Source organism: Cygnus olor, chromosome 9 (genome assembly GCF_009769625.2).
Source record: "Cygnus olor isolate bCygOlo1 chromosome 9, bCygOlo1.pri.v2, whole genome shotgun sequence".
Classification (NCBI taxonomy): domain Eukaryota; kingdom Metazoa; phylum Chordata; class Aves; order Anseriformes; family Anatidae; genus Cygnus; species Cygnus olor.
In genome coordinates this window covers 13,783,610-13,806,399 of record NC_049177.1, presented here as the reverse complement: position 1 = coordinate 13,806,399, position 22,790 = coordinate 13,783,610, and the positions used below count along the sequence as shown (strand labels likewise).

Sequence of the window (22,790 nt, the reverse complement as noted above, 5' to 3'; positions counted from 1 at the left end):
GCCACGCCGCAGCCTCCCTCAAAGGGCATGCAATTAAAAAGCAAGCCTGCAATTTGGTAATTTGTAGAGAAGAAATTAGTTGCTGTGTGCCTCTCACCTTGGTCTGCCCGCTCTGGTGACGGCTGCTCAGGGGCTCCTGGGGAGGTTCATCCCCAGAGATGCTGCTCGCCCAGCCGGAGCCACGCGAGCAGAGAGTGCTGCCTGCGCCCTGCCCCGAGGGGCGCCGTGGTGGCAAGAAGCCTTCCCAAACACCAGCTGGGTAAGCTGTCATCTCTTGTGCCTGGATCAAAGGCCGGTACCTTTAATCGGGCGCATCCGATTGGAGATGTGCGAGTTATAAGGCCCGCTCCCTGCAGCGGGGTGACGGCTCCGGCATTCTTCGCATTTTCTCGTTGCTGCTGGAAGCTGAACGCGTGTCCCGTGTGACGCCCCGCAGGCCACAGCCACGCTCCCCGGGGTGAGGAGGGATGCTGGCTGCCCTGGCCCCAGCTCAGGGCCCTGCGGGGAACAGCACATCGTGTTGATGTTGTGTGGATCCAAAGGCACAGCCTGGGCGGGTGCTTGCAGGACTGCAGCTGCGTTCATCCAAGTCTGTGCCTGGGGTGGCTCCTGCCCATGGGGGGCTCGCCTGCTCCACATGGCACAAGGCAGCTGAGGAAATAAAGAGCCAGATAAAGAGCTTATGTTTATGGCACACTGCATCTGGAGCCCACAAGACTGATGGAAGAAGCAGCGAGCACAAGGAGAAACCTCTGCCCGGCCCAGAGAGGCAGAGGGTGAGAAGTCATGTAAAAAGTCATGGTACTTGATAAATATTTCTGTTCAGCATTTGGAGGGCAAGAGCCAAACAATACAGCATGTTATAAAATGTAATTGCTATAAAACACTTCCCACCCTCTGAGGGCTGCAGGAAGATGTCAAACAATAGCTACCGAGCTCAGATTTTTAAATCAGCAGCTCTGACACACGGCAGGGCGTAAAGGAGCCGGGTGAGAAGCCACCTAATGAGCGTCCCCAGGTGCTGGGGATTTCCCCTGGTGCTGGTGCTGGTGACCTGCCATCGCCTGGCCGGAGTAAACAGGATGTCCCAGGTCGGTGCAGCCCCTGCTGGCACCCATCCTGTGCCGTGGGGTGGGACGGCCGCTGCCAGATTTCATGGATAAAGGACTTGGAGCGGGGAAATGCAATCAGTGTCAATTAGCACAGTTTTATGGGAAAGGGATCTTGGCATGCATGCGATTAGTGTTACCCGTATCAGTCAGACTTGTGATCGGTCTGAGGTAAGAAGCTTGCGTAAGGCACTTGGCAATGGGAGCAGCTGGGACGAGGGCTGGAGTGGATGTGCCTGAAACCCAGGCGCTCCGTGGGTCCCACAGCATTGCTGCCCCAGGCAGGGACCTGGGTTCAGCTGCCAGCCTGTGCCTCCCGAGCCCCGTGCTGCATCACCGACCCGGGGCAACAAGTCCTGGTCCCGGCAGCCTCATCGCTTGCCCGGCTTTGATGGAGCCTCTCCTACACAAACCTGGGGTGAGACACCTTTATAGAAGAGAGCTCGCTGCTGACAAGAAGCAATAAAGAACGCCTGGCTGATTAATATCCTGTCATCTTTGACATGCATGCCAGAAATAGAAGAGCGGATAAGAGGGTGACTGTCAGGAGCATGATTAGAGACCCACAGAGGGAAGGGAACGCGTGCTCCAGACTGCAAGGGGCCGAGCACAGCACCTGAGCCTCTGGGTAAAGATGGGTCCTGGAATCCAGGCTGGTGTGGAGGCCACTGGCTTCTCTGTCACTCGCCTGTAATGGGAGGTGTTATGCAGAGCTCGCCCTCAGCAGCAGTCGTGCTGGGCTGTTTCTGCCTGGGGATGCAGCGGCTCCTTGCAGAGCCCCCTGCAGTGCCAGGCCGTGGTGCTGAAGGGGCCGGCTGCTGGCAGGGCATCCCCATGCTGCTGTCACCACACGCTGAGGCTCCTTGCGCTGCCGCAAGCCTCATGGTCTCTGACGTCTCCATCACAGCCCCCTTGGCACTGCCAGCTCCTGGGCAGCCTGGTGGAGGTGGCGGCTGGCCAGGACGTTGCTGCCTGCCCGCAGCCACCGCTCCTGATAGAGTGGAGGAGTGCGAGGGGCCAGCAGGACAGGAGGCTGCGTGTTTTGAAACCCAGCTGCGAAGGGCGGAAGGCTGCTCCCCACAAGCATCAGGGTGCAGACTGGCCCATGGCCCAGTTTCGGTGGCTCCTCTCCCCCATGCAGGAGCAGAGCACGTCTGGGAATTGGGCAGTGACGTTGTGCAAGACCTGCACACAGCCCCTGCACACAGCTGGTTCCCACTTGGCCGATTGTCCCATAGCAGGGGCAGAAGCAACACCCTGCATTTTGAATGAAGCCAGTCTATGAGCACTGGTGAGCCTGTTCAAAGCTTTTTGCTTATGATGTCTAATAATGATAAGCCTCCCAAAAAGATGAAAGATGTCCCTTGGTGTACTTAGGAAGCCAGAATAAGGCAGGAACAAACACCAGCCTTAAATTACTGTGAAAGCTGACACTGCCTTTTAACATTTAATGTGTAAAAATCCCGTGTCCCACCACATCTTGAAAGGAGCTCTGCATTATAAGCATGACTGATAACTACTGGAGATAATTCGTGCCTCCTTCTGGCTGGTGCAAAAGCTGCCAGCAGATATTATCTTTCATGCTATCATTTTTCCCTCTGGAGCTATAGGTTCACAGGCTGTGAACATAAATCCATGCAGCAAATACAGCTGATGTTCTCCTAATGCAGCATGCACTGCGCAGAACAGGACCTGGCTACGGCACTATCTGGAAACAAGGAACAGCAAATGTTCAGGAGTTTCCCCTGGCCAGGCAGCAAGCACCACCAAATCTGCACTCATCCTTCACATCCCAGTGCCATGTGGCTCTCAGAGCACTGCGGAATTGCTCAGGGTGTGCTCTAAATAGCCCGGTGCCCCTGAAATCAGGAGGGGGATATGATTTTTCTTGGCACATCAGAGGCTGGGTGTGCAACTCCTCCCTGTGTGAGGGCCAGGCTACAGAGCGAGGTGTCCGTGACCAGACATCTCCACAAGGCCCTGTGTTGCAGCAGAAGCTGCTCAGACCCCAAAACACCCAAGTCTGGGGCTTAAAGATGATTATCTAATCAAGGAGGAGCCATGTGGTGCTGCTGCTTAACGAGGACAGTGTTCTCACAGCAGGGCACAGCCCTGCAGACACTGAACTGCAGGCAGGTCCTCCTAGCCAGTGTGCTGTGGTGAGGCCTAAGGCCACCCGCAGAGCAGGAGCAGTCCCCGGTCACCCAGCCTGTGCCCCGAGCTGGTGACAGTGCCCTGCCACCAGCTGAGATGCTCCTCGTGTCCCCTGTCCCTCCCTGCTGGTGGCTCCTGCCCCTGGATGGTGGCACACATCTGCAGGGGCCGTGGCCTCACCTCGGGTCTGCTTCGTGAGTCCCAGGCATTGGCCCAGCAATGTGGGCTCCCCCACAAGATCAATTTTACTCTGATTTCTACACAAACTCTCCCACACAAAACCCATGGGAAGTGTTTCTTTGGGGCTGAAATTGTTTACTTGGATCAACACAGCCAGCACCGGGTTTTCAGCTCGCTCTCAAGCTCTCAGGCTTTAACAACAGAAGTGCTGGCAGGTATTTCCACCTAGCAGTGTTCTGAAAGAGGAAAAATAGCTGAAGCCTCTGGGATTAGCTGCCCTTTCTGTGAGAAGCATTTATCATTGTTCATACAGCTCTCTGCAATCTTTATTTCCACCATCAAATGCGTGTGAACAGAGACCATTGGTCTATCTGAACACATTCCTTCTCCATCAAGCACAGACCGCGCGACGTGCCCCCATGCATACAAATCCCAGTTTGCCAGAAGATTTCAGGTTCCAGGCAAGCCGGGCAAGGAGCGTTGCCGGCTCTGTGTGCTTTGTTGGCCACAATGCGCTGTTTATGTCCCTAGGAGTTACGGAAAGGACAAATATCTGCCCCCAGACCACTGCTATTGTACAGGTGTATTGAAGGCAAGGCAGATTTTGCAGCAGGAGGAGGTGCAATGCAGCCGGGGCTGCAGCTGTGAGGGAGGTGGGAGACACGGGGTGAGAGGGACGAGGGCTCTCCATATAGCACACAGTACACTGGGCCTCCTTTCAGCTCAAAAAAAAATCCCATCTATTAAAGATTTGTGTAAAACAGGCATTCTCTCTGATTGCCATCGATACTCCCGGCTATAGAAGTATCAGAGTATTTCCAGCGGTTGTTTGTTATGGCAGTCTGAGGGGAGAATAAACCATCGTCTGGTTATTGCCCAGGCAGCAATGCGGCTGCGTTGGGAACATTTGAAAATATAAAAGCAAACTACAAGCAAATGGTTTGAGCTTTGACAATGTTTGCACATGATAATGATAATGTTAAACTTGTGAGACACTGTTCTACCACACAGTCAAGGAAAATGAGGAGGAATATTTGCTTCCAGCTAATTGCTGAGCCTGTACGCTGCGTAACACAACAAAGAGCATTCTAAATAAGTTACCATTTGATCTTGAAGGTTGTGCAACAAAACTTCTCAATTGCCTTTTCTCATCATCAAAAGAATTTGGGATTACAGGGGAGATTTCATTTTTTCAGCTCTGAATACACGGAGATGCCGGGGCGTGCCCTGACAAGCCAGCTATCCTCGTGCTTTGCCATCTGCGGGGCTCTCGTCATGTCTCCCAGCCCCAAGACGTTCCCTCATGCGCGGGGCCAGGCTGTGGCCTGGGGCGGGTGATGGGACAGGGTAGAGGTGGTGCCCGTGGTCCTGTGTGGGCACCCGGTGCCCTGCTGGCACCACTACTGTGCTACAGACCTTGGGATTCACCCCGTTGTAACTGGCAGCCTGTTATCGTTTTGGTGTAACTGCTAGGCCACGTGCTGCTAGTGCCAGCCTGCCGCCCAGGCCGAGCCTCTCAGCCCCGCCTCAGCTTCGCAGCACGGCTCTGCAGCAACTCCACAGACACCACACGACTTTTACGAGGCCTGGCTCAAAATAAAACAGTTTGATCTTCTGTATGCGACAGACTGCGACATCTCGTCTCTGGGGGAGAAATTAGAAGGAATCAAACGAGTCGGGCTCCTGGCTAACCCCACGCCGCAGCAGCTAACCGCGCTGTGAGCGCTGTGCCCGGCTCTCGGGCTGCTGCAGGCAGTGAGGGCCAAGTGCCCCATGCTCCCACACCTGGGATTTCGAGGAATTAGCACGCCTTTTGCTGTTTTGAACTTCAGTGGGCAGCTGGACCGACTGTGTGAGGAGCAGTGCCCCTGCCCGGTGCCCGTCCTGTGCCCACAGCTGCCAAGCGGGCAGCGTTGGACAAACAGCTCCTCGGGCAGGGGCTGGACAGACAGACCCCGGCTGGCCGTCAGTCCGGCGCTGTGCTGAGCTGGATTCACCTCTGGTCAGGCTCACGCCTGCTCTTGCATCACCACGGGGCTGTATTTTACAAGCAGCTATAAAGGACGCAGAGGGTATCAATTATGGTTTCCAAACAACTGATCCGCAAAAAGCAAAGCTATTTCGGGCAGGATAAATGCCGCCGAGGCCATTACATGTAATTCACGTCTGCCCGCAGCATTCCTGCCCTGCTGACTTGGGAGCTCAGCAGCGACTCAAGCTCCCTGTCCTGCCCCAGATGCGGCTTTGGGGATGGGGGGGGCTTCGCTTCCCAGAGCTGCTGCTTCCCCAGCACAACAACATGGGCCCTTTGCAGGGGGGCTCAGCGGGCACGGGCTGCAGAGACCCTCAGGCAGGAGGGGCTGCGGACCTGCACCCTTGTGCCAGGGACCACGGAGCAGTTGTCAGGATCTGTGCGTGATGCTGCACCCAGCCTGGCTGGTGCTCCTGCCCAGATTTAGCTGTCACATTTATTCATTAACAATCCGGTGCTCAGTTTTTACGACAAGCGTATGACTGCCTTGGCACTCCCTCCTCAGCCCAGTGTTATTTAAATGTTTCCCCCATTATTATTTGATAATGCATCCTACTACATATAGCTCTTGAGGGGAGAAGACGATCAAATGCTCCGCACATTTTATATCACCCTTGTTCTTTGCTGGGAGAACTTCACCATAGTGATGACTGGCAGAAGAAATTTAGCAGCATCTGCTGAAAATTTTTTGAGGTTTACAAGTAAATGACTCATGATAGCATATTTTATTGCATTTGGTTTAACAGTGCTGACTTCTTGCATTTCCTACTTCTGCAGTGTCTGCTGCTTTGAAAATGTGAAGCTCGGGTGGGTCAGCGCGGGCACGGAGCGCCAGCCCCAGTGGCTGTTTTACCATCTGGTATTTTCTCCTCCATCAGTTCCTGCTCAGGAGGAGCATTGCAGCCCATACAGCACTAACCGCTTCCCAGGCCACTGAGCAGAGATGCTGCATAATGGCAAGACTTTCGTTACTGGAGACTGTGCTAACATGGCAGATTCAGACAACGTCTGACTGGTTTTCCTGTAGGCCCATGGGGACTCAGCTCAGCTGAGCATCCTTCACCTGGCCGGCTCTCTGCAACCCCCCTCCAGAGGCGAGGGGCTCAGTCTCACATGCCCGTACTTTTTCCCTGCTGCTGCTGGTGTTTTTAAGTGCCCCGAATGAAACTTCCCTCTTTTCTGAGCACAGCGGATCTTCCTGGAGGGGTTTGTCTTTGCTGTGGTCCCCAGGTAGCCTAAGAAGTCCTCCAGCATAGAAAAGAGATGAGTTTTAAAGTAAAAAGCAGGCAGGAAGAAATAAAAAACCCTTCCTTCTGATGCGGTGCCTAGAACCGCATGTGCCACAGGCCATCTGCAGGTGTTTTGTTCCCTAGACGGAGACTGTCCCTACTACCTGAAAGGATCTATTTATCTGAGGAGGGGATATGTTACGACAAAGGCCCCGAGCCTTTCAGTATCTGCAAAATGCACTTACAGCAAGTGGTCTGTAGGAAATAAATGGAGAAACTTCATGCAGTGCCCCTGTGAGTGTGGCTCCGTGTGCAGCCTGTGGCTCGTGCCGCTTTAGGACTGTCACCAGCAGGGTGACAAATTGCTGCTATGGGATTGCCGAGCATCTCTGTCCTCAGGTACAAACCACCAGACCACGGCAGATTCTGGCAGCTCTAAACTCTGCTTTGTTTTGGCTTTTCTTTTTTTTGCTCCCCAACAGGCAAATTGCCTAAATTAACTTTGAAATTTTAGGCACAATGCAGCTAATTCCCCTGAAATATCTCCATAACATAATTTGCTCAAAGCACTCCCCCCATTAGCAGCTGGTTGGCAAATAAAGAAGTTCCAGCATTTCACAGAGCGAACCCCAACAGCACCGAAAGAATTAGGGGACCAGGCAGCAATTTCTCAGCAACTAGTAATTAAGCCACGGAGGCTCAAGATGGTAAGAGACAGAGCTACTAAAACCTGGCTGCAGTGCTCCCAAGCCAGGTGCCCCTCTGTGGCTCTGCAAAGCGTTTGAGGGAAAGCTCAGAAAACAGTGAAGCCTACTAAAAATCTGTGCTGAAAGGGAAAACTGCCCATGTCCCAGCCTCCCTGCTCCAAACATCCTCTTTTTTCCCTTTCTGCTTTCCCTTCGGGCAGCTTTAATGCTACCCGCTGCCTTCCTGAGGACAGCGAGGTGGTCAGGGAGCCCCCCTCGCTCTGCTGCAGCGGGCATTTCTTAGGAGGGAAAAATAATAGGTTGGCTTTTTTGTTTTGCAAAGTCAGAAACTGTATCTCAGCGCTTAAGCCTGTTGTTATGTTTTGTGTTATTCTTGGCACGCTGACCGAAGTGCGCTCGGTATGAATAGCAGAGAGCTGCAAAGTAAATAGCGTGTCCTCTGGGAGCAGCGAGCAGGGGAGGGCGGCTGCGTTGCTTAATGGATCACCCCCAGCGCCTGTTTGGGTTAGGCTTACAGTAATTGCTCCCTAGGTGAGTTTATACCAACAATTGATCATTTCAAATGGGAAAGAAGTACAAATGAGTAAGAGGATAAACACTGACAGCATTATGCAACGCAGAAGAGGTGAGCAAAAATCCCATGCAGCTCAAACACGGACCTTTCGAAAGCAAAGCCGAGCAGAGAACAGGCGATGCTGTTTGGTTTACACGCTGCTTCTCGTGAATGCTGAACGAAGCCAAGTCCGGCAAGAAGAGAAACAGAGCTGCAGAGCCGCCTTCCAGCCTGATCTCCTACAAAGGGCTGGACTGTCAGGTCTGAAGCTCCCCCTTTGCAGGAACAGAACCCCCAGTTTTTTAATTTTTCCCTTGGATGAGGCACTAGTATCCTCCCGGGGGTGACGCAGGGTGACACAGCATGATATGGGGTGACACAGCACAACAGGAATGACCCCCGGGGGCTGTGCCCAGCCATGGGGTGGCTCGCTGCTCATCTTGGCCATTCCTCAGCTTGTTCAGCGGAGCCACCAGCGGAGCCGCGCAGGGTTATGTACAGCAGCGAGCGGCTCTGCGTCACGTCCCGAGGGACCGTGCAGGGCCGGGGGGTGAGGGAGAGGGCCCCGGGCACGTGCAGCCAAGGCAAGGCGCCGGGACCCGCCGTGTCCCCAGTCACGTCAGCCTGACAGTACCGGGGCTTCGGCTCTCCTTTCCTGCCCCGGGTGGAAACGGCTCCCACGGGAGCCCCGTTTGTCACCCGTGCCACCGCCGTGTCCCGGCTGAGTCCTCGCCGCAGTGGCAGTGCCCAAAGGGGTGTTCCTGGGCAGCTGCCCAAGGTAATTGCGGGGTCAATGGGAGGTGCCAGCACAGTGACAGAGCAGTGATGCCAACCATGGGACTGTGACACCACGCCAGGAAGCCCTGCCCTCTCTCTGTTTCGCCCAGAGAGCCCCAGAAAGCACTGTGTCACTGCAGGGGACAGGTGAGGTGCGCGTGTCACCCGGGTTGGTGGCCTCTGGGGCTGCCCCAGCCACATGCAAGGCTTGGAAATGCCAGGGGCTGGGGAAACGCCTGCCCTGGGTGGCTCCTTGTCACCCCCGTCCCTGCACCTTGGCAATGCACCAGGCTCGGAGCAGTGCCTGGGCACCTCTCCTGGAGCACCACGGGGAGGAAGGGCCACGGAGACTCCCCAAAACCCAGCTGTGGTGTTGGTGTGGGACAGCGGCAGGGAGCCAGCCCGGGGCTTGCTCTTGTGCAAGCAACCTGCATCAGCCCGGTGCCCTTGTACCGGTCAGAGGGAGGAGAGCCTCCTCCGCGTTGCCACGCGGTGTTGGTTCATTCACAGGCAGAGGTGAGGTAAGCCAGGGAACTCCTGCCACATGCTGCGCCTGCCATTACTAGGTTAAGCCATAATTAAGTCCCCAACTCTCTCTCTCTCTCATGTGCATGTCACACAGATGCACACACATACACACACACAGGCACACACCAGCTCAGTTTAAAAAAAACACAAACAGTTCTGGAAGTGGGTTAATGTGCCTGTGCCATCCCCTCCTACAGAAACCTCCCACTGACCCACAGTCAAAGGATTTATTTGGGGAGTGGAGCGCTCCAGCCTGGAGCCTGGCCATTTGCAGCGCAGGCAGGCCCCAGCTCCTCCCGGACAAGCCCCAGCTATGGGGAGTGATGACCTTTTTTAATATCCAGGTGCTACCTGAGAATATCTCTGTTGGGTTAGCTGCCACAAAGAGCTCGGGCACGGTGGCGGCCACTCTCCTGCCCCCCAGCACGGGGGCTGCGATCTGCGACAGCCAGCGATGCCCCAACACACCTCCCCCAGCCGCCTGAAGTTGTAAACCAGCTACAGCCTCTTCCACGTAGCTGGGAGGGGAGAAGCGTCCTTCCTCTGCCTCCTCTTCCTCCTCCTGGGAAACTACTCCTCTGCCCAGGGGCTTGCCGAGTCGTTCTGAAAACCCCAAGGAGTCCAACCTCTCTGCACCACAGCTCTTTCATGGTGAAGCCATCCCGGCGATGCAACAGCCTCGGCTGGTTCCAGAGCTCACCTCAACGCTGCCTTCCCGGACGGTTTGGGAGATGGAGCAGCTGGGGACCGACAGGTTTCAGCCTGGAAAGGGCTTGCTCACACACGTGGCTGCTGCTGGTGCAACAGCATCGCCCGGCCACCATCATCTGTCTCCGCTGGTAGCCACCCCCATGGCGCACACACGCTGGGATAAGCACAGTGCGTGCACAGAACAGGATTCACTGCATCGCTCACTGGGGACAGACATCTCAGTAGGCGCAGTGATAAGCCACGCAGGGCACCATTTTCATCTGCCCAACAGGTATGTATCAGCTACCTGCCAATCACCATAAAAGAACACAAAACCGCCTATGGCACAGGACTTCAGTCATGCTGCAGAAAAACAGCCAAGTGGGTTTTGCATTTGCAGCTTTATTATAGTACAAAAGGTTAAAGGCAAAGCTAGAAAAATGAACCAATTTGTACACGCTCACTGAATGCTTTTAAGACAAGGTATAGCAGTAAAGCTTTTATTGCTAAGGAGAACCAGAGGAAGGCTTTAAAGCTCATCTAGCATTCAATTTTTGTTCACAAGTAACCCGAATTTAAAGCAGCTTTTCAGTCCTTAAAACCCTTTGTGGAATGCTCAAAAGGAAGATGACCTGAGGACAGCGTCTGCTCTCGAGACGGACCAGACTGATGCTCTGCATGAGGTGCAAAACGGGCCACCAAGGAATGCCAAAACAAAACCCAACTGCCTGGCTCTGAAATGTCGCTGTTAGACAGCACGATGCTGCACAGCACCCATGGAGCCAGCCCCTCAGCTGTCCCTACGCCCGGTAGCTGTGGCACAGACAGCACCGTGCACGTGCCCCAAGACCTAAGGTGAACCATGGGAGAGCCAGGAGCTGAGCCCAGGCACCTCCACTGTGAACGTCCTGCTGTAACTGCTGGACTGCGCTCTCCTGGAGGGGTGAGACTACAGGCAGTGGAAAACTGAACCCTCTTGGGATCCCCAGGGCTCAGGGATCTCCCTGGGATACAACAGATCAGGGCTGGCCACCCTTCTGGAGGGACAGGTGCAGTCACTGCAGCTCTGTGCAGCTTTCCAGCGCTGCTGCAGTCAGAGCTGCTCCCGGAGGAATCGGTGCCCTAGTCTTCGGGGATCGGGGTGTTGCAGTTCCCGTGGTAAATTTTGACCTCACCATCGCACCGAAAGTACTGGTCAAAGACGTCACTGTACCCGTGGTCCTTCCACCACGTGCAAAGCTGCCGGTTCCAGGTGCAGTCGAGCACGTGGAAGAGCTCTGGGTGCTCCATCCCCACCATGGTGAAGAAATCCTGGTCCCCAAGGTGGCCCTTGAAGCGGTACTTCTCGGTGAGCTTCTGCACCGTGGCGGGCTCCAGCAGCTGGTTGTAGAGCTTGGAGCGCCTCATGGCCTCCAGGTTGAGGAGCAGGACGCCGCTGTTGAAGCCAGGCAGCCCATCGGGAGGGGGCTCCCCCACCTTGGTGTGGGGGTTCTCGCGGCGGTACTGCCAGAACGTGTGCCTGGGGAGAGAGCAGAGGCGAGAACAGGGGGTCAGCGAGCACAGAGAGCGGCCACCAGCAGTCGGGGCAGGCCTGGAAATGAGAATTGGATGCACCCTGTGAACGGCTCAGAGCATCTCTGAGAACATGAAAGACTGAAATCTTGTGCTGAGACCTGAATTCTCCTCCAGGTATGCCTGCCAGGTACAAGAACAGCTTCAAGAGGACAATTCTTTTCATTCCTAGGGCCATCGCTCCATGGCCAGTTGCCTCGCCTGTCACAGAGCAGACTTCCCACCCACCCCAGGGATCTCAGCACTGTCTTCTGGTGACTGGAGGCATCTGGCCCCCGGAGCAGCCCCATGCCTCACAGGCTGCTCTCTGCCTCCCCGCACAGGATATCGCCCAGACCCCAGGCCACTCTTCTTGCCCTCTCCTAAAGCCTCCTTTGTGTTTCTCAGCATCCTCGGGCAGGTGAGCTGGACACAGGACCCTGTGACTGCTCACATGGCTGTGCAGGGAGAGGAAACCACATCCCTCGTCCTAAGATCAGCCGACCACGTGTACCCCTCGGCTGATCAGCACCACGTCCTTGCAGTGCTCCCCTGAGCCGGGAGCAGGAGCTGGCACGCCGCTTCGCTGCCACGCAAGGTGTCCGAGTGAGTCCTACAAAGTAGGTCAGGTCTGTCTGCAGGACACATCTGGGCACTGGTGTGCAGTCTGTAAATTCTGTCAGCACATTTTACTTCTCTCAAGAGCGCTGGGAAAAACACGGAGCAGCAGGGGGCTGAGCAGGATAAAAAGAGAGAGCTGCCCTGAACCACCGCACCTACGATTCGCCGCGCTCCTCGGGACCACCGACACGGCCTGTCCTCCTCAGAGCCCCCTGCCTGGGATCCGCTCTGCAGACCCCTGCCAGCCAGGGCCTGTGCCTCATGACATGCCGGTTCAGGGACTGTGGCTCCGATTCAGCCCCGCGTCCTGCGCAGGGACCTCCGCATGCTTCACAGACCTCACGGCACCCGGTCCCTCAGCACCCATCAGGGGTGGAAGCAGCAGATGGGAAGGTCAGGAACAGAGGTACACCAGACACTAAGATGAGGGGTTTGGGTGTCTCTTGGATAGGCACACTATGCATCTTCCGAATTATTTGGCCCTCTACACTGAAGTTCAGCCCGCCCGTGACAGCTGTCCCTATCCTTGTCACCCGTTACCAGAGGAAGGAGCTCACGACCAAGCCGAGCCCCGCTGCACGAGCTGAGGGAGATGACAGAGAAACGAAAAGGCCGAGCTGTGCCCTGGTGCTCGCTGTCTCTCCCCATGACCGCAGCTTTGGCCCTGCTCCTCCACCAGAGCCCCGTGCGCGGCGCAGGAACCGCTCCCCGCCCTTCACACGGCGAGCAGCCATTAAAACCAACCCTCCAGCAGGAACCGCGGGACGGGAGCTCCCTGCAGAACAAGCTCAACCCCTTCTCCTTCCTGCCAAAAATGATCTCCGAGGCCCAAGCGAGCACGGTTCCCATGGAGACCTTCCCAGCAGCACCCCATTCGGGCAGCCCGCAGCCCGTCCTTCCCAGCAGCACGCTTTGAAGGCAGCAGAGGCGCAGCGCCCCGGCCGGCCCAGCCCGGCTCCCGCGCTTCCTGCGGGGACATTGTTGGCGGCAGACACAATGACAACGCCGAGCCCTGCCAGCGCCGACAGCGATAGCGCGGCCCCGCTCGCACAAAGGCTCTGCGACGGTAAACACCGAGCGGGCCCGGGCCGGCTCAGCCCGACTGTGGTGGGTACGGGGCCGCCAAACCCAGCCGGAGACGGGCGAGATGGCTTCGACCGCACCAGAAACACCTCGGGGACTGCTGCATGATCCCCTCGAGAGCTGTGGTTTGGGAGGGCAGGAGCTGGGCTAGGAGCATTGGGGAGCGCAGAGCCCGCAGGGTGCCCCCCAGGCGGGGTGCCCAAACACCGCTCACCTGCTCGGCCACCCTGACAGAAGTCCCACCGGGGCTGTCCAGCAGCCCCACGGCAGCCCAGCTGGGGAGCCTCCGCTTACACAACGTCCTGCATTTAATGGGATCACGGTAGCAGAGCACGCAGCGTCGTTACTGTGAGGTGATTACAGGGAAGCGCCACATCAAACCTTGGCCTCGTTTTCAGGCTGTGCAAAAGGGCTTGAAATAAATCCCTCCAAGTAGCAGAAATATTTCTTCTTCTTTTTTTTTTTTTTTTAAAGACACCCGATAGCAACATCTCATTAGTTAAATAAGCACTGCCTTCAGCATCTGCAGCCCTGGGAAGGCTCAGATGCAGCAGTTCTGGCAGGCGTGATCCTCACTAGCTCATTTCCAGCTGCCAAGGAGAACAGTGTTGCAAGTTTAGGAACACACAAAATTAACTCAAGAGAGTGATTCAACTGGGAAAAAATTAGACTACCTAAGCAAGCAGCACAAAAACGTCTCTGGCTCCTTCCACAGCCCCGGGGCAGTGAGCACACCCCACGGTGCACACGAGCTGTTCCCACTTGCAGGAACTGAACTCGTCCCATGCCATTACCCAAGCAGCTTCTGCTGGGGCTGAATCCACCCCCACGAATCGCTTCCATTCGGATGAAGTCTTCTGCCCCCAAGCTGCATCCCCTGCTAGAAGGCCGGGCAGCCGGGAGCTGGCAGAGCTTGCAGGGCAGGGGCAGCCAGGGGGGAGCCCGCGCCCCCCAGCCCCGCTGTCTGATACAGGGTGGGGGGGGGCAGCACTGCTCTCTCCTTCCAGCCCTAACACTTCAGGCAGAGCTACACCACGTTTTTGCACCTTGCTGTGAAGTTGTCAGAGAGAAACGCTGCTGCTGTTAGAAAGAATAAATCAAGCCTGCCTGATTCCTCTCCAAATTTGTCAGGCGCTGACCGAAGGCTCCCTGCACCTACACAGAAAAGAGGAATTTGTCTGTACACAGCTTGGATTTCGCACCCAAGGGTGATAAATGCTCCCATGCTCGGAAGCCGAACTAATTCAGATGTAAGAAGATGCAGGGACATCAGCTCCTGGAACAGCTTAAGAGTCCTGACGGGTACTCCCCCACTAGGAAAATGTAAATCCAAACATTTCGTGAAGGCAGCAGTGTTCAGCTCTTAACACAACGTAGCTCGAGCAGTGCTAAGGCTTGTGCAGAGTGCCGACAGTTACATCCACCCTTCTGGCCTCCTCTCTGGATGCCCTGCGCCTTGAGGCTCACTGCCCAGCTGTGTGACCAGCCAAGGCAAGGGCTGGGACTTTGCAGCCAGCGGATGAATTATCCCAGCAGAAAATGTGGATCCACTAATAACGACAACCGGGAGCACGTTTTATATTTCCTGAGAAATAAAGGCAGGAGAATCGAACTGTAAAGCACCAGCACTCCCTTACTGTTTTCCATTTGGATGCTTCAGATTCAGAACTCTGAAATTTCTCACTTCGTTTAGGGTCTTTACAGCGTTCCCTTTCAGCTGGTTCAGGACAGAAAGGGTTTTTCCAAGCGCCAATTTCCCCTGGAAGGAAGACCCAGCTTTTGAACAGCTGTCTCCACGCCTCCCAGGGAAGGGGGAGCGGAGCACTTGCTGCGGGCTCGCAGCCTCATCAGGGACTGCAGGCAGCAATGCTCTTTGCATCTCAAGTGGGGAGACGAGAGAAAAGGGCTCTGCCCGTGCAAGGAGCGGTTCTGTCCTGGGGACAGACACCAGGCCACTGCAAAGACGATCTGTGGATGCTCGCGGGAAAGGAAGCAAAGCACTCCTGGCGTGGCACTAGAGGGAAGCTCAGTGTGCAGAGCTGAGATCCAGCCTCGCACTCATCAGCCTCACGAGCTGCTGGGACGCAGGCTGGTTGGTACACGCAGGTCTGGGAGCAGCTGGGCTGTCCCAGGGGTGAGCAGAGGCTGGCTCAAGCCCACCTCTACATGTTCTGCTCTCTCTCCGTATTCCCAGCGAGGCCATGAAAGCACTCCTCATGCCCAAAAAGCGATGAAAGCGACTGGCAGAAGGGAGAGGGGGGGAGCAGAGCCCCAGAGGGAGGTGCCTTTATAGCTCCAGAGCAACACAACTCGTTACCCGCTTCGCGATCCTTCCAAAACCACACGCTGCCCGAGCTGCTGCCAGGCTGCCTGCAAAGGGACGAAACGGCAGCCCCTGCAAGTGGCTTGCTCTAACAGGAAAAGCGTCGGGGCCCCAGCCCTCGGCACCACCCAGCCGCAGCAGCACGCTGCAGCTCCCGGCCCGGCCCCGTGCAGGACGGCAGGTCCCTGGCGAGTGACTCAGGCTCTGAGCAACGCCGTTCCCCAGCGGGCTGCTGCGTGATGGCCGAGCCAGGTAGCAGCGCGCTGCTGGCTGCGGGGAGACGAGACGAGAAAGGAGCACAATTGTTCCAGCGCTTCCTCCCGGCCCCGGCCGGGGCTGATGTGGAAAAGCCATCGTCTGCCTCCAGCACGGCGCGTGCAGGAGGTGGACGGGGCCGGGGATGGGGCTGGGGAGGACGGGTTGTCCCCCGGGATGCGGGGCCGGGGCAGAGCTGCAGGATGCGATGAGCACAGAGAGGCGCCGACGGCTCGGGAACCTGCCCCAGCACCGCGCCACCACCTTCCCAGCGCTGGGCTGAGGCCAAGTGAGGGAAGGGTGTTTGGGCAGGGCTCAGCTTTCATCCTTCTAATGGTGGCCTTCCGTCCTCTCCTTCTCCAGGGACCGGGATAGAGAAGAACATGGCTGAAAGGTGCCTCCAGGAGTGTCCTCTTCTTCAGAGGAGACAGGGCCAGGAGGAACGCAGAGACCAGACAAGGAGCTATCCCAGCCCGCACCCCGCTCTGCTCCCTCCCGTTGGAAATCACCCAGATCAAGTTTTGGCAAAACACTGGGACAAAATCCCAGAGGCTTGATGAACAAGCTGCCAGGACCCAGGGAAGGGGCTGCCAAATCTCAAAACAACCTTCCACTAAGGAACCAAAGCCTGGGTCTGCTGTGTCCATCCCCAGCTCCCGCAGCGGGGGAGCAGCCTGGTCAGGGCAGAGGGGTTGGGCAGTGTCTGAGCTGCCAGAAGACCCCTGGCTGGGAAAGGGGTGCCTCCTGTGATCCCCAGCGGGTGCTGCTGGCAGCTACACCCTGTCCCCTGCTGTTTTTCCTCTCTAACTGAGCTGCCCAGCGCCCAGTTTTTGGCCGCACCCTGCGTGATGTTCTCTGTGGTAAACGAAGCTGCAGGTGCTTGTCGATGGGGAAAGCGCACGTGGGCTCATCTTGGCGGTTCTGGAAAAATTGCATTAGCAGGTGCTCCGCAACAATGGGACAAGCTGCGTAAAACACACAGTTCCCCCAAAACACAGGAAAGGCAGAACTCGGTGAATCACACGGCCCACGTGGCAGGGTGATACCTGCAAAGGCCAAGGCTGGGCACCGCCCCGGCAGGATGGAGGGGAGGGAAGAGGCAAGAGGGAAGGGAAGGCCAACCCAGCACATGGGCTCACAGAGCTGTCCCCACGGAGGCTCACGCAGGACGCTGGGCCCCGCAAGCTGCTCTGGGGGCAGACCCCACTTCAGCCAAGGCAGGGCTGAAGCCACCAGCAAGCAGAAAGCTGCCAGCACAGCCAACACCGAGGCTCCACGTGCCCTCCTCTCTGCAGCACCGCTGGCCTTGGCGCTGGGGAGGGCTCAGTGCCCACACCCCCGGCAGCGAGAGACCTCCAGCAAGGACAGGAAGGCAGCCCCGAGCCCCCGGCTGCCACCGGGATGAAAAGCAGCAGGAAACTGCTTGCTGGGAGGAGGGGAGGAAAAAGGAAGAGAAGGCATTTCAGGCTTTTGTTAACCACCGGTCTGACCATGGCCCCTCTACAAGGGAGGGGAAAATTCCTTCCCAACGGTGACCCCAGGCCCCTGACACCGTAACAGTTTGGGGCCGTGGCTGCCAGCGCCTGCCTGCGGCCCCGCTGCCCCTGGGCCAGCAGCTGCGCCGCGCCGAGGGGCTCTGCTTTGAGGCGCTGTTTATAAACAGAGCCTGCGTGTGCTAGGAAACATCTGGAGAACAGCACTTCCAAGCATTCAAACGCAGGGCCCAGGCAGCCCAGATAAAAAAACACTTCCACCAGGACTTCCCCTGCTGGCCAAGCGCGCGCTCCTCCGGCCTGACCTCCTCCCGCGCAGCCTGCCTCCCCGCCTCCCCGCCAGCGGTCATGAGCCCTGACCGAGCAGCTCCAAAGCTGGGCCACGGCAAAACTGCTGGAAACCGCGGCTAAAAGAGCGGGGAACCGCTGCTGGCAGACACGGCAGGGTCAGTGCACCCAGCCGGCGACACCCTGGGGCGGGCTGGCGTGCCGGTACCCAGGGGAGATGGCAATGCCCATGAGGCAATGCCCCGTGCAAACGGCGGTGCTGCTTGAGCAGAGCCCGCCCTTTGAGCCTAGCTGCTCCTGAGCAGACAGGTGTGTGTTTAACCCGTCACACCTCTGCACAGAATTGTCTTCTGGTGTCCTCAGCACCCTTTGGCTGGTGCTGCCGCCGTCCCTCGCTGCCAACCCGCAGGCGGCTTTCCCACCTTTACCTCAGCAAGAGGTAAGAGTGTGGCCAGGAAACCTCCCCGCAGCCTTCTCCTCCTCTTTGCTAAACCCAGCGTGCGGTAGGCAGCCGGCAGAGCCAGGTGCCCGGAGGGGAGCACCAGCACAGCACCAGCACAGCCCCGGCTGCATCAAGGGACGCTCCCCTTCCCCACCAGGGTGCTGCCAGACCTCGGCCAGCAGGAAAAGTCCTGCTGCCCAAGGAGGCTTTGTAACAAAGTGGTCCCTGTCGCTAATTGCTTATTTCCCACGTGCAAATGCTAAACCCTTTAAGGAGCTGAGGGGGCAGGTTCAGTACCAGCCTGGGCCGGAGCGCCTTAGCTCAAGCTGAGCAGCTTGTGTAACCCAGGAAATCCCAGCTTCGCCCTGCTGGGGAGCACGGCTTGCCCAGGGGTGTGCAAGAGCCGCAGTGCTGGGGTACTGCCTGCTCTGGAGGTAAAAACATCACCCCGGGGCAAAGCAGGTGCCTCCAGCACCTCCATCCAGCCCACACACTCCACCGCCACCATACCTCACCTGGAAATCCTGGTGAACTGATGCATCGAGTTCCTCAGTGAGGTTTCAGTAATTCCCTAATAAATCTCCCATGTAATGCACAAAATTATGTCTGTACAGAGACGGTCTCTACCAGAAGGCAGTCTGCATGCCAAACTCGTAAAAGGCCTGTTTTGGGGCAGGAAATCCATTCTGGATGATTGTATTTCTGCGTGGACAAAACAGTCCAAAAACGGGCTCACTGCAATGGCTAATAAGTAAACTACCAGAGAACGCAGCTCATCATTTGGTGGTTAATGAGAGCACGGTTCTCCTCTACCAAACGTGCAAAGCGCACACTGGCCTGCTCGGGGTGCTGCTGGCCAGGAGCACGCTGCCCTTGCTCCTCTCCCAGCCCTCACCTGCGCAGGGCCCCGCGCTCCCCACGCCGCTCCTGCCGCCTCGCCGTGCTCCTGCGGGGCTGCTCCCTGGGGACGGGAGCTGCAGCCTGGCAGGACGCGGATGGAGGGCTCACGCCAGCTTTTTTTTTTTGCTGCCAGCACCACTGTCCTGCACCAGCACCACCAGGCTGGGGTGGGATCCACGACCCCAGAGAGGCAGCGATCACGACCATCCCCTTCCCATTTCGTGTACACTCACCCTGCTGCTGGATCCCAGGCTCTGCCCTGCAACTGTAGTCTCTGCTGGACGGGGACAGTGGCCTCACCCAGGAAAAGGGCCGAGAGGCTGAGGGACTGTGGAGCTGCAGGGAACCTGGGGGAAAGCCGCAGGGATGTACCGCAGACAGGGCTTAGGGACACGGGGACCCTGCTGCAGACAGCACAGCACAGCACCCTGCGGCTCCGTTGCAGGCTCTCTCTGAACGAGGCCACGCTGAATTTATGACGTACCGACTGCATGGTGATCTCACTGCTAGACAGAGCCTTTCCTGGAAGTCCTGCAGGAAGCCCCCGCAGCGGGACACCCCGAGCCCAGCAGGAGGGAGCTGCCCCCACCCCTGGCCACAAGGAAGCCCAGGCAGCGACCGCAAGCCCCTGCCTCGTCCTCCCTGCGGCGCTCAGGCACGTGCTCCCGGGGACGGGCACTTGGGTGCCTTACCCTGACACACCCAAGTGTTGCGGTTGTTCAAAAAAAAAAACCACCCGTTTGTCATGCCCCTATCTCAGAAGGCACAGGAATACGACTAGTATTATTAATAGCTTTAATCCTACTCGATGCACATTTGCGGTTGTTAGATCCTGTCAGGTTTATTCATTATTTTAAATGATACTTCAGCTTCGGTTGGTAATGGGAGTGAGTGCAATGGGGCTAATACATTAGTGATGTGCACAGATGTAAGCAACGAAAACCTTCACCTTCTGGGATTTCAGATATCAGAAAGTAACGCTAAATTCCCGAAATCAATTCTGCTGCCAATTCCTTTCAGGTTCTGCTTGTTCTGTAATTTTGGCTTTTTCTTGGTAGCAATTGCCAAAGAATTCCTAGAATCGTTTCACCCTCGCATCAAGCAGCAGCACCTGCTACAAATCAATTCAAAGCCTCAACATGGTTTCAAATCTGAAGTGCAAAGGGTTCGGCTTGGCTCTGGCTCCCGGGGCTGCGCGCAGGCTGCCACGAACCATCAGTGCCCCTGGCAGCAGTGGCATCACCACGCCTAGGGGCACAAAGGAAAGGCAAAGATCTCCTGCCTTCTCCAAGAGGGCACTGAGAAGGACAGAGCTCCCTGCTCCCCCCGAGCAAAAGCACTTGGAAAGGAGCAAAGCCTCCAAATCGGGGCACCCTGCCTGTAGGAGGGGCCCACGATGCCAGGAGGTTTCTGGTTGTCCCCAGCCGTGTAGGCCCAGCCGGTTTGCTGGTAGAAGTGCCAGGGTTTCCTCACCCCTCCAGCGGCAGAAGGGGCCAGGGAAGAAGCAGAGTGGGGTCTGGCCCTGGCAGGAGCAAGCACAGGCAGAAGAGCACAAACAAAGCCTGTGTGACCAAGCTCACACCACACCTACAGGGCTCCCGCTTGGCCACAGCCAGAAACAAAGCTTCTCGTCCTCTTCCCTTCCATGAAAACGTGTCCTGTTTGAGCTCTTCCTAGGTTTTAGGCAGGAGCAAAGACAAACGGCCTGGCAGCCATAAAAGGATTCAAGCGTAGATCCTTTGCAGTCCCTTTGATGTAGATAGCCCTTCCTGCACGACAAACTTTCATAATTTCCAGCGCTGGATTTCCAAGATGCCTTAGGCTTTTATTAGCTTCTTGGCTAATAAAATAATAATTCATCAGGGCCAGCATTGAGGATCTCACCCCGCAATGCCAAGGGGGGGTCTCGTGTGTGTCTGCTGTGACATTGGCAGCTCCAGGCCCCCAGCGACATCCAGCACCAGCGGTCAACCCCAGCGCTCCCTGGCTGCGCTGCCTGGATGTGGAGAAGAGCCACCAGTTGCCCTGTGCCAGCAGGCTGCTCCAAACGCACCTGCGGAGGTTTTGGGAGGTCCAGAAGAGCAGGGTTAGGTGGGGACAATCCCTGCCGTGGGCACACCACACCTGCGGCCAGATCTCAGAGCGTCTCTGCGCCGTGCTTTGCAACCACCGCAGCCAGCAGCCGGCACTCCCAGGCAAGCAGAGGGCTGTCGGGGAGGCTTCCAGGTCCCCCTCGAGCAGCGGTGCTGCACCCCGTCCAGCCCTGGGGCGCCATCCCCAGTCTGAGGCTGCTGAGGGCAGCTGTGTCACCAGTGCCACCAACCTGCTGCAGCTCACACGCCGTCGGGGTGATCTCTCACCAGGAACCTCAGGTTTAAGCCTTCTGTAACCTGAACACTTCCGAGAGCGTTCAGAACATTTCTGGGAGTGCCGCGGCGTCTCCCCGCTCCTCTCAGCCGAGGGGCTGCTTGGACGCTGCAGGTTTCTCCCTTGGGCACCTGCCAGCGCCCAGCTGCCGTGCCCGGGGACACGCAGAGCTGGCAGGTCCGGGCTGTGGCATCCTCCTCCCCCAGACGCCCTGGCCATGTGCCGGCAGAGACCCGTGCCGTGCCTGCGTGCACGTGGGCGCGCCCCAAGCCCAGTCCCTGCAGCTCACGCCTGATCGTGCCCCATCCCCTCTTCCAGAGGGGTCACAGTCGTGCCAAGCCATCCATGGAGAGCCCCCAGGGTCCCGTGTGTCCTGCCGGGCTGCTCCCCAGGCCAGGCACAGATCTGCTGCACGCCCTGGGGACACTTTGCCTGCCCACCTGAGAGCCTGCGGCAGGCTGCACCTGCAGCATGTGCCTGCACGTTCCTTAGCGGGGCTGCTGACAACCGAGCACGGGAGGGTCTGTTCGGGATCTGGCACGGGAACCCCAGTGCAACACAAACATTTATACAGTACATCACCACCTGCCCTTTGCAGTCTGGTGAGCAGGATGCTGCCAGCACGCTTCAGTAGCTGAAACACTGCAGGGGACAGCAGGGTTTTTAATTAAGATTACGACTCCGCAGAAGCACTTGCTTGCATGGGAAGCCTTTTGAACCAGACAAACTTCAGATGCAGATTTTAATATTTCCATAAAACCATTGACATTGAAGCATGAGGTCCTGCTCTCGGCCACGGCCGGGCTCCCACGCAGGCAGGCACACGAGCGGACAGACGTCGGTGCTGTGCAGAGGCTCCGGCCGCATCCTGAGCAGGAGCAGGAGCCATCCGAAAGCCCGCAGGTGTGCAAGAGCCTAGAGCACAGCACCGAGTGTCCTCAGCTCCCTTGGGAGCAGGGGGTAACTGCGGGTACCCAGCCCCTTGCAGGATGAAGTCCTGCCTCTGCAGCAACTGAAGCTCAGCGCTTGCATTGCGGAGGGACAGGGGATCTTTTTGCTCACAGCAACACATTTGTCCAAGACAAACAGCGCCCGGGCATTGTTTCAGCATGAGTCAAACGCATGGAAACACTCCAGTGCCATCCTGTTTTGCTGTCTGGAGGTTTCCCCCTACCTTCAGGATATGCCGACAGGCTCTGGGACATTTCCTATCTCCTGTTCTCTTGCTACCCCGTTTCCCGTAAGCGCCTGCATGCAGCGCTGCCCGGAGCGCCGCCGCGGCAGCCGAGCGTCGTGCAGTCCCAGCCCGTGCCTGGAAAGCACAGCCTGCAGCCCGGCAGCGGGCAGGCAGCCGGAGGGAACAGCTCTGCCTCCCAGAAATGGTGTATTGCTTAAAAAAATGCCTGCGTGCACACATTTGCATTCTCTGACAGGCCAAATAGGTAGCGAGCATTAAGACTGAGCATCTAACACGGCGACCTGATGGATCTCCGTCTGTCTTCCCACCA

The 22,790-nt window shown here is 57.2% G+C and overlaps 1 protein-coding gene across 1 annotated transcript in view; it reads right to left on the bottom strand.

The window, feature by feature from the left end:
* Nucleotides 1-10,341: 10,341 nt before the first annotated feature.
* XXYLT1 (xyloside xylosyltransferase 1) overlaps nucleotides 10,342-22,790 on the bottom strand; it is a 42,252-nt gene continuing 29,803 nt past the window's right edge. Inside the window, exon 4 of the mRNA XM_040567000.1 lies at nucleotides 10,342-11,478. Coding sequence (XP_040422934.1) covers nucleotides 11,082-11,478 — 397 coding nt within the window. The 3' untranslated portion in view covers nucleotides 10,342-11,081. The remainder of the gene's footprint in view (nucleotides 11,479-22,790) is intronic.